The 12,181-nt window shown below is 45.0% G+C and overlaps 1 protein-coding gene across 1 annotated transcript in view; it reads left to right on the top strand.

Moving 5' to 3' along the window:
* The first annotated feature begins 440 nt into the window (after positions 1–440).
* The window catches only part of ELOVL2 (ELOVL fatty acid elongase 2), a 51,801-nt gene continuing 40,060 nt past the window's right edge, over positions 441–12,181 (top strand). Inside the window, exon 1 of the mRNA XM_081206601.1 lies at positions 441–701. Coding sequence (XP_081062727.1) covers positions 699–701 — 3 coding nt within the window. The 5' untranslated portion in view covers positions 441–698. The remainder of the gene's footprint in view (positions 702–12,181) is intronic.

Below are 12,181 nucleotides of genomic sequence, written 5' to 3'. Positions count from 1 at the left end.
ATTTACTACAACACGGCGGGGTCGTTTAGGCTAAGAGAAGACAGCCCAAGTGAGCTTCAGGGCAGAGAAGGGATTCAAACCCTGGTCTCCCAGGCAGGTGCCTAACCCTGCTCTCTAAGCACGGCTCCACACTCAGGGAATCTATTGCAACGTTCCAGATCTGCAACTGGAGGTCGCTAAACTCGCCGCCCCTGCAAAAGAAACGGGCTGGCAGCCTTGCAGCAGCCCCGGAGCCAAGTGGGCCAAAGGAGCCCCGCGGAGGGGTTGCAAAGATCAAACGCATCCGCGAAAAGCAGGCGCCGCCGGCTCTCTTTCCCTTGCAAACCCACCGGCTGGCGCGCGCAAGCTGAGCTCTCGGCTCGCGCTGGGAGAAGAGGAGGAGCCTCCGCGCCTCCCCCCCCCCCGGCCGCCCTCGGCCCCGCCCCCTCTCTTTCGCGCGAGGCCGGGGGGCGGGGCGGGCGCGCGGAGCATGGGGAGGCCGGAGCTGGCCTTAAGCTGCAGAGCGAGAGGCGGAGGCGGAGAGAGCGGGAAGCCCAGCACGCCCGGCCGGGGAAGGAGCTGCTACTCGCTCGAGCGCCCGCCGAGCTGACGGAGAGCCGGGATACCCTGGACAGCGCCTCGCTGCGCCGCCTCCTCCTCGCCTTGCCGAGCGCGCCCCGTCGCCTTCCCGCCCAGAGACTCCCTTCGGCGGCGGCAACATGGTGAGTGAGGGAGTGAAGGGACCAGCCTATTTCTGGCGCGCCCGGAGCGGACAGCCGCGTTTCTCCCGCCGGGAGACGCTAAATCCCTCCGAGGAGGAGGAGGAGGAGGAGGAGGAGGAGGAGAGCGCTCTATCTCGCGCGCGCACGCTCTCTCTCTCCCTCTTCAGCCATGAGGGCTGAGAAAGAAGCCAGGAGACCCCACGGACAGGAGCCGGGCTCTCTCCTCACAGGCGCCCACCCACAGCAGCGCCTTTCCCACCCCAACACCTGCCACAGCCTTCGCTTCTCTGTGCGCCCTCGCCCTCGCGCGCGCCATTCATGCTTTCCTCGGAGACGCTTAGCAAGCCAAGGATACACACACAACACCTCTCTCTCTGCCCACGTACACACACGCAGGTGCACACATTCCCTTCATTCTCGTTCACACATGCTTCCCTGCCCTCAAACACACACCCCTCCTCCTTATTCCTCTGCCTCATCCCCTCATTTTCTCCCACATCCGCGGGCACTTTTTCTCACACCTGTACATGACATGCTGCCTCACGCTCCTATACCCCATTTCTCTCTGTCTCGTGCCCACTTTATCCTTTGTCTCATATCTAGCGCAATGCCATCATTTTTTTTTACACCTTGAGCCTTTTCCTTGCACACAAATGTTTGTTCTCTGCAAGACAATGCACCTCGCGCAACATATGCACCACATTTTCTTGATATGCACACTGTTCTTGTTAGCACACCCACACAGCCCTCGCACAGGCAAACACCATCCATTTCTCTCACTGTATCTCATATATATAGCGCTCTCTCGCTCTCTCTGTGTCTGTAGGCAACAAATGCTGTGCCCACATTACTTTATCCTCTCTTCCCTGCCCACACCTGACCTCCCCAACTAATGTTTCCTCACACACAGACAGACACATGTTCTTATCTGCATACAGGTGTTTGTTTCTCAACACAGACAGATTCACAGTTGTTCATTTCTTTCTCTCAGACCCATTAACAAAAGCACACTGAGGACCTCAAGGAAGCCATATTTTACATACTGGTTTCACCAACAGAAGACACTGAGCTCCCTCTTTCCCCTCTTTTTCTGCCCCACAGCTTGTTTTTTCAAAATGCACCCTATGAAGAATCAGGGTGCAGTTTTGGGTTGCTCTCTGTATATGAAGAGCTCCTCTACTCATGCACACACTTGCTTCCTATATGGTGCAATCTTATCCAAGTCTACTTGGAAGTAAGTGCCATTAAGTTCAATAGGACTTACTCTCTGATAAAGGGGTCTATAGGATTGCAGGCTTAAATAGCTGCCCTTGCAGATCTCCTGTCTTTGTGCAGACTTGAACAGAAAACATTCATGGTGCCACTATAGTAAGGGTTAAAAGAAGAAGAAACTTTCCTTTTACCTAACTCTGTTGTAGAAATAGGTGAAGCAGTTAGTTTATACCACTCCATTGTCACAAACTAGCCCTAACATCAGCTTAGGCAAGCCTTGAAGAATTCTAGGAGGAATCCTTGGCTGCCAATAGTACTTCCAAATTACTCCTTCTCCACCTACCCTAGTAGTATGCAAATTAAAGATGAAAGGCCAGTTTAAAGGGACATAAAAAACCAAGGTAGACATGTAGGTTCCTAAACCCCCCCATACATAGTGGGACCATATTTTTATTGGAATCAATCAAAATATCACAAAAGCTCCACACTTTTTTGATGCTTTCGTTGGTCCCAATAAAAGTATTGCCCAACAGATTTTGCACTTTAAAAGGCAGCACTCTGCTCCTTCCTTCCTGCTGCATATCCAAGTTATTTAGAAAATCCTAGGAAATTTGGATCTAGCTACTAGCTTTGGGAACAAATCCATCTGAATGTAACAAATGCATGTTAGAGAATTAGCATTCCAGCTTCACCACCATTATCCTTATTCAGTCGGGTTCTTCATGACCATATTTGGATTAGGTCTTTTATGTGAGTGTTCAGATTGTATATGTATTCTGTTGTGGCAAAATTAAAAACTCATGTTAGGATAACAGCTCAGGGAATGTTTTCAGCCTGTAAGACAAAACGAGGATAATGACATATATATTTTTGGTCAAATTTTGGGTCTTACTGTGTGAAAAGCCCTTAGTTACTATCTGGAAGGTCGGTTACCAGACCAAAGGACCATTGTAGCCAGATGACAGGTATGTAGCCGTTCACCTCTGACAGTAACAAAGCTAAAATGGGATTTGTCTCCCCACCCCATCTATCTAAAAGAACACTAAGCTGTACATAATGAGAAAGAAATAATAAGTATTCCAAGACCTACAATACCTATTCTTGACAATTAGCTGAAAGCCATGTTAATGAATGTTGTAACAGTTTACAGTCACATCACAGAAAAACCGCAGTAAGAATGGAAGGAGAAAGGGTGTGTTTGTGATAAAATTCCAGTTGTATATAGCTTTATCCCTAATAGATTTCATGCCTTTCATAGAATGACATAAAACAAGAATCAGATAAGCTTTGGAAACCCCTTAAAGGTTATCATATACATTTCTGGCTGTGCCAATTCCAAGAAACAAACCCAGTTCTGCACTGTTGATAGCTTTAAAAAGGTACTCTCCTGGGTTCAAATCTTTCTTAACTAAGGCAGGTTTTACAAGTGGGGAGCTAACAGATGAATGAAAAATGCAATCTTACTGGGTGATTTTCGTGCGTGTAATTTTTTAAATTAAAAAACCCTGCCAAGCTTACACCTTTTGAAATGTAAGAGCATGAAATGTAAGGGTGATCCACAAAGGGGATTGTAAGCCTCATGTTAGTCCTGTTAGCTGGGCCTATCAGTCATCTCAATGAATATACAGATGAGAAAACGAAGGTTCAAGGTGGCTCAGTAGCTAACCCAATTATCAGTAATGTGTTCGTGTGTGTTTGTAGTTACACCATTGAGCCTGTGTCCCAGAGGATCACAAGGACTGCACTAATGATAAGATGAAGTTAATGATGTATGATATAATGAACAACCTAGCACACATCAACTGGGAATCAGGTCACATATAGGTGTTACTGAGTTTTTATTCTAACACCAAACCTGAAACTTTTGGCTTGCACCAGTTACTCTGAACTCTCCATACACCCAAGTAGTTTTTGGGAAATTAGATTTTGGACAGCATAAATATATTCCATACTTGTGATTTATCCTGACAGTGTTTTATGTGTTTTATAGAATCATAGAGTTGGAAGGTAATATGTGCCAATCTCCTGCCCATGGAGGGAACTCGCTCCATCCAAAGCATATTCAGAAATGGCAGCATGGCTTTTTGTTTGCAGTTGGTTTTTTAAGTCAGTAACTTATTGGAGAAAATCAATGCAGGGAATGAGATGGACACACTTTTTACACAGAGACACGTGTAGTTGAACTACAATGAAATGACAAAGGAGACTCTTAGTGATCACCGTTATGTGATGGAAAGCAGCTTCCGAGGTTGCAAAGTTCTACAAACCTGGAAACACATACAAAAACAAATTCTCTTGGCCATCTTACATGCTGATCATAAACTCATCATTTGGAAGCAAGTGCAATTTGTTGAAATGCCAGTGATGCCCACGGTCAAGGTGCCAGTATCTGTTTTATTTGGGAAATCGTTAGTTTGAAAGTTGTATACAGTTTCTGTAGTAAACATGTATTATTACACTGTATCTTTTGATATAGTCATGCAAAGTATTTGTGAGAATCGGGATACAATGTTTCACCCCACTCAAGCATGAGAATCATTTTGAAGACATCAGGGTGTTTGTTTTGTTTTGCTGTTTATGGAATGTTGTTTAGTCGTTTAGTCGTGTCCGACTCTTCATGACCCCATGGACCAGAGCACGCCAGGCACTTCTGTCTTCTACTGCCTCCCGCAGTTTGGTCAAACTCATGTTGGTAGCTTCGAGAACACTGTCCAACCATCTTGTCCTCTGTCATCCCCTTCTCCTTGTGCCCTCCAACTTTCCCAACATCAGGGTCTTTTCCAGGGAGTCTTCTCTTCTCATGAGGTGGCCAAAGTATTGGAGCCTCAGCTTCAGGATCTGTCCTTCCAGTGAGCACTCAGGGCTGATTTCCTTAAGAATGGATAGGTTTGATCTTCTTGCAGTCCATGGGACTCTCAAGAGTCTCCTCCAGCACCATAATTCAAAAGCATCAATTCTTCGGCGTTCAGCCTTCTTTATGGTCCAGCTCTCACTTCCATACATACATCTATTATATATACATACATACATTCTATTATGGAATAGACCTCCCATATCAACCAGCGTTCTCAGCCTCAGTTGCATGCTTATTCTGAGCCATGAGCCTGATTTCCCCCAGGATCTCCAGTTAAAACTGGATCGTCTCAAGTAGACATGCATGGAAATACATTGGAAAGCCGCTACCAGTAAGAAGAGACCCTGCTGAGCCAGATGGACCAGTAGAGGCAATGGAGCAGATTTTGGAATTACTGGGGAACTGCAGCAGGGAGGGGAGAGAATAGGCAGGAGAATCTCCATTTATGCAGATTGAATTTTTGTTGTGCAGGCAGGCTGACACCAGTGGATGTCACCCCATATACTGGACTTCAGGAACCACCAATGTTTTCTGCAGCAATTGCAAACTGTGGAACACCCCAGACATGCCATGAGCATTGCCTATCTCTGGCAAATCTGATGATAACTATCGGTTTGTCTAGTGAAAAAGGGCCAATTCACACCACAGGTTTCCTCACCCCCACTGTGCAGAGATTCTTCACAGCTACATAGGATGGGGTGGCCAGATGTCCCCAGGACACACCAAGCCAGACACCCGATTGGCTCTATTTCATGCCTTCCCTGACTGCCTCTGCCTTGCTGGAATGTGACCTTGAACTGTGGCAAGGCCTCTTGCTTGCCTGGATAGAGAGAGAGTGGAGAAGCCTCTTAATTTTGTGTGCTTTTGCCTCCTGCATAAAGGTGAGAGTTGCATCCATTGCTCTGGCCCTGCTCAACACTGGCACAAGCATTGTGCATGAAGGAATGCAGCCCCCACACTGAAAAATGCTCCTCGCCCTAGCATAGGAACCTACCTTATACAAAGTCAAGCCATTCAACCATTTAGCTCAGTATTATCAAAAGTAACTAGCAATGAGTCTGTAGGGTTTCAGGTAGGCATTTTTCCCAGCCTTATCTGGAGATGCCAGGGATTGAACCTGGGACCTTTTGCATGCAAAGCAAATGCTCTTCCACTGAGCTACAGTCCTTCCCTTATGAACATACTGTCCTACAGCTAGAGCTTCATGTTACCTGGAATCTTCATGGAGTTCGGTTCCTTCAGCAAGTGTCATAAGCCAATGTCCTCTTTGCAACCATATAACAATTCCCCCCCTTTTTTTCATTTGGTCTGGCATAATATCCGGAGGTGTGGATAAATGATCTGTGGAGGCCTAAAACTTAGTTTAGGGACGCGGGTGGTGCTGTGGGTTAAACCACAGAGCCTAGGACTTGCCGATCAGAAGGTCGGCGGTTCGAATCCCTGTGACGGGGTGAGCTCCCATTGCTCAGTCCCTGCTCCTGCCAACCTAGCAGTTCGAAAGCACGTCAAAGTGCAAGTAGATAAATAGGTACCGCTCCGGCGGGAAGGTAAACGGCGTTTTGGTGTGCTGCTCTGGTTCACCAGAAGCGGCTTAGTCATGGTGGCCACATGACCTGGAAGCTGTACGCTGCCTCCCTCGGCCAATAAAGCGAGATGAGTGCCGCAACCCCAGAGTCAGCCACGACTGGACCTCCATTAGGTTGGCAAGTCCTAGGCTCTGTGGTTTAACCCACAGCGCCACCTGCATCCCTTAATGGTCAGGGGTACCTTTACCTTTTTAAAGCTTAGTTTGTGGGGGCACGCTCCCAGCTCCTTTTTATTTTGCAGATACATTGGCAAGATGAGAGGCTAGAGCCCTTGACAGTGTAGTGTGCCAAAATTAGGCACTGAACTGGATGCGACACTGGGGTGTATCAAAAAGGACAACCTCCTGGAGATGTGGGTATATCATCTGGTGTTGTCATGCATTAAATAATGTTCAAACAAACAACCCAACACCCAACCATTTTGATTGCAGAGAATTCTTGTGTATCTCAAGAGGAACATCCCTGGTCTTGGAGATATATGATATTGGAAAGTACAAATCTTTTTTAGTGGTACAGTGGTACCTCGGGTTTCAGACGCTTCAGATTACAGACTCCGCTAACCCAGAAATAGTACCTCGGGTTAGGAACTTTGCTTCAGGATGAGAACAGAAATCGCACGGCAGCAGTGGGAGGCCCCATTAGCTAAAGTGGTACCTCAGGTTAAGAACAGTTTCAGGTTAAGAACGGACCTCCAGAACGAATTAAGTTCTTAACCTGAGGTACCACTGTACAATTGTGTTTCTCATTACCACTGATTATGCAGCTCTGTTTCAACCCTTCATGGGAAATAGGAATAAGGAACTGGGAACTACTAACCAACATCAGCCTTATTCCTGATGAAAAGTTATGGAGAACACAAAGGTTTGCTCAATATTTTGTGACACTTTGATTGGTTCCAATAAAGGTATTACCCTACCCTGCCCTGATTCCCCCCCCCCCCCCACCTATGGATCTGGATCAATGATATGGAGACATCAACATTCATGATACTTTGCAAGAGGACAGGCCCCTCCCCAAGGAGCATACAGTCTAAAATTCAACACAGGAAAAGGCAACAGAAGAAGAGGAGAGGAGTGAAGGCAGGGGTGAACAGGAGTAGAATGTGCAATTATTTCAGTTATATGTACTTAGGATTAGTTATAGGCTTAGGCTCTTATTTTGGAAAACCATACAACTTGTGCCAGGGGCTTGTGCTGCACTTAAATAAATAAATTAGTGTTGCTAAATTGTGGATTGCAGCACTCATATTGAACTATCTGGAAAAGGCTTCAGGTATTTGATTTTTCACTGACATTTTCCCCTGTAAAAAGAATGTCTCTGCATTGATTTGCAGCCAGCACGATCCAGTGGATTATTGGCCTTTGATCTTGGAGATTTGGGTCCAAGTTCCACTTCCTCCTCCGCTGCTTGACTCTTGATAAAATTTGTTGGCTTCAACTTCCCCATCACCAAAATGGGAATAACAGAATTCCATTGGATGGGGATAGTTGCTAACATGATGAAGCATGGAAAGCTTTGTGCAACATCAGTGATTAAATTTATAAAAGGGGGGGAAGCAATCTTGCATTCTCTGTTACCTGTTCCTTCCCTTACCCACCCCTTTCAACAGTCTTCCCTGTGCTAGTTTTTTAATGTATACAATAGCCTATGTAATTGTACTTGCAAATCTAGGCTTAAGTAACCTAACTGAGGCCCACTTAGTTTTAATTTAAGAGAGGGTTATTTTCCAGTATTCATTTCATCCACTCAAGTGGCACTGGGTATCTGATTCTGCAGCTTCCACTGCCTTCTTCACACATGCATTGTTCCCAGCCAGTATTAAGAAAAAAGAATCCCCAGCAATCTCTGCTGCAAACTCTGAACAGAATCCTTCCAAAAAGCATCATACTGGCAGCGAGTGAATGACTGGCACAAACCTCCAAAAGGGGGTGGGGAAAATACTGTTTCAAGGAATTGGCATTCTTTTCATCAGAGTACAAGTTCCAAATAATGGCATCCACACCACATTTGCTTTCCAGTTACTTTTTATGTAATGGCTTGCTTTGGTTAGTTGGGTAGGAAGTCGAATAAATTATATTGCGACAGTGTCTTTAATAAGCATTTGCTGGTACAAAGGGACATTTTATTTAGCTCTGTTCTGAGCCAGGGGTGGTAGTTTAGAGGTTGGAAAAGACAGCCAGGTATAATTCTGACTGCGTTTACTCCACTACAACACCATTGATTTTACTAGATCGCAGCAAGAATTGTAACCTTGGGCAGTAGCTCACAATTCATGAATTAAAGTCAATGGGACATCTATGTGAAACTTTGGACCTCTAATGCTTACTGACATTTAAATTTTTAACATTCACTCTCGTAACTAATTATTTCAGAGTGATTCCATTAAAGTTGACAGAGCTCCTCCTCAGACACATAAAAGGAGTCTTGATAGATGTGCGTTTTAATGCATGACACATCAATGGAAGACCATAACATGGTGTCAGAAGTCATGTTGTAAATTTACAGATTCCTAACCAGACAAGGAAAATGACACTGTTCCCTGCACCAGAAGTCTTCAGCTTTAATAATCCTGCACCCTGGAAGAAATAGAAGAAAATATTTGCTTGCTTTTGCCTGGCCTCAGAGGAATAGTGCATATAAAGCTCATCACTTTATGTTATGGGGAAAGAAGCCAACAATGGCTGCTATTCATGTAAACTTTTCTCACAGTAAACCAATTGGATTCAACTGGTTGATTTCAGTGGGTATAGTCTGAGTATGGCTAACATTGAATATCGCCCAATGTTTGCAATTCCTTTATCTTTGCTGAAGAGGGCAACAAGCACAACCGTAGCCAGATTAGATACCTATTTCACTCCCAAGAGGACTGTAGCTTATGAGAAGTCTGATGTCGAAGACTAGTCAAATCCCTGAGTCATTTGTTAGGGCTTTGTCTGAACAAGACTGAATTTACTGTTACAAAACAGAAGACCGCTGGTAGAGATAGATTGGTGGCTGTAATTCTAGAAAAGGTCTCTCCAATCTTTTGCCCTCCATCAGTTATGAACCACAGTTCCCACCATTCCTGACTATGGGCCATGCTTGATGGGGCTGGTGGGTACTGTAGAAGTGGTATTCGGCATTGGGACTGGTAGGGGAGAAAGCAGGAATGCCAACTGTAGGAAGAATCAGAGCCAATTGCAAGCAAAACCTACTAATGCTAGTTTGGTCTCCATCCTCCTCCCTGTTGAGTTCCGCAAGAGCAACATCAAGATTGAGGAAGGGCAGGTGGACAGCCAGTGCCACCCCCCCCTCCCGGGCTGGTTGTGAGAAGGTGGGGGCTGGCTGAAGGCAGAGTGAGGTTGGTGGGGCACTGCCCCGTTCACACCAATGCACCAGTCTCCACTGCACTGTAGACCCAAACATCTGGAAAGCACTAGGCTGTGGAAGGCTTTTCTGCAGAAAGGGTTCCTGAAAGAATGTAGCTAATAGAAGACTCAGTCCTTCATCAAGCCATGGGGATAAGCAAGGGAATCAGAGTACATAAAAAACCCAGAGCAGGATAGGAAAGATAACTTTGGAGCAACTTGGAGAAGGTAACCTTTAGTCCACAAAACATGAGAAGACTTGGTGGTCATTTTGGAAAAGAGTAGATTCATACTGGAAGTCCAAGAAAAAGCAATCCTGCCATTTTAAAAGCATTCTGCAACACAAAGATACCCTTTCAAACAGCATGCACGAGTTGTGGAAGAATTCACAGAGGAGTTTGCCCCAGTGATGGGAGTGCACATTTCAGGATGTGCTCCAAAATAGTTATTTTGCTGTGTTCAAAAGTGACCACAGTAGTGGATGTCTTATTCTTCTTAGGTTCCATATTTTGTAAAGACAGTAACCCTTCCTGAAGAATATATTTGGGACAATCATCGTTCCAAAAGTGATTTATGAGCTGATGCCACAGCAATTTAAGAGGGATGACCTACAGAAGATTCCAGAGCACCCCACCCCATATTTACATAAAGCAGAAATCATTTTACACAGATGCCACTTTTTATGCTTTATGACACAAACAAGCTACAAAGAGAAGCAGATTTTGTTCACTGAGTATGCAATAGTCATAACCTGGATAAGCTCAGTCATGGAGAAGCTCCAAGTATGAGACTACTGAAAACAGCAGGGGGTGGGGGCGGAGATATATTTGGGGACACTGGTCTACTTAAAGGAGATCCTGTGGACATTGCTTTAAGATCTGATACCAAACCATATAAGATACAAACACCCTGAAAGGTAGAAGTGGAGCTGGAACAGATGAAGGAGCATAACATAATGAAGGAGATTATGTTAAGTTTTCAGGAAGCATGCCTCCCAAGCAGTGTGGAAGGTTACTGTTGGAAGTGGGGATGTGGAAGCTAATGTGCGCATGCAGTGCTTAATGCATGGCCTTCTGGTTTCTGAAGCACTTGGCTTATTTGGAATATGACATCTTAGCCAAATGTTTAAATGAGTAAGCAGGGGAATAATTGCATTTCCATCTAGAGCAAGCTCTTTAAGGTGGCAATACTGCATGGTACAGTAAAGGGGATGTGTGGTAGAAAATCCTTTATGACCCTGCCTAGCAGCAAAAGGAGGAGGAGCCCTTGGTACATTAATCCCAGTCTTGGGGACACAGTGTTACATTGCAGGCAGCTGGGACAGCAACCAAGAAACCTCCTTCTTAAACATAGAGCCGCCTTTGTCTCAAGGCTAGACAGGGAGCTGTTGTAAAACTGAAGGCATTCTCTCTCCCTCTCCCTTTCTATTTAAAAAGTTCAATTGCTGAACTAGCATAGATATCCTGTGCACAAGCTGTGCGCCCAGTGTCTGAAATGTGTTAAAATGAAAGATGTGAAAAAGATCCTCAGTGGGGTAAAATTACTCCCACCCTGTTTCTATTCTCCTGCAGTAATCCAAAAAGTGTTTCAAATAACAAGATAATCTCTATTTCAGATAGTTTATCAATGGCATAAATAACACTAACTCATTCTTATGCCTCCGTTCAACAGAAAGCTATCAAAATTGGTATCATCGTCATTTGGAATTAACAGAAATGTATGGACAGTATGACTTTGACATACTCGTTCAAAACTTTTTCTATACAGTGGTACCTCGGGTTAAGAACTTGATTCATTCCGGAGGTCTGTTTTTAACCTGAAACTGTTTTTAACCTGAAGCACCACTTTAGCTAATGGGGCCTCATGCTGCTGCCGTGCCACCGGAGCACGATTTCTGTTCTCATCCTGAAGCAAAGTTCTTAACCCGAGGTACTATTTCTGGGTTAGCGGAGTCTGTAACCTGAAGTGTATGTAACCTGAAGCGTATGTAACCTGAGGTACCACTGTAATTTTTTTGCAATGTCTAACTAATAAAACACATGCATTATTTATGTAGCATTTTAGAGTGCTGAAATGCACCTATGCATTCTTCCGGTAATCCTTACAGCAACCCTACAAGAGAGGACAATATCATCATCATCATCATCTCCATATTGCAGATGTAAGATGGTGGGTGACATAAAGGGGCTTGCTTAAGCCTCGATCACTTAATGAGTATGTGACTGAGAAAAGATTTCAGCTAAACACTTCCTGGATCATGGCCTATACGCTTAAGCCCTAGAGTGCGCCATCCCTATTCAGACATCGATCTGTGTACAAATGAATGTGTGGAGTGAGAGATTTGGGATCCCATGCTGGCCAACAAGTCTCATCATGTGCACATAATCTATACCAGTGTACAGAATTTTGATTCCCCGCTCTGTTGTAGATCTTGCCTGCTTTCCCCTCTTCTCCTCGACCTTCTCCTTCTGTACTTCCTTT

Source organism: Podarcis bocagei, assembly GCF_964188305.1.
Source record: "Podarcis bocagei genome assembly, chromosome: 8".
NCBI classification, from domain to species: domain Eukaryota; kingdom Metazoa; phylum Chordata; class Lepidosauria; order Squamata; family Lacertidae; genus Podarcis; species Podarcis bocagei.
Note: the sequence above shows the minus strand (reverse complement) of the source record. Positions and strands in the feature narration are given on the sequence as shown.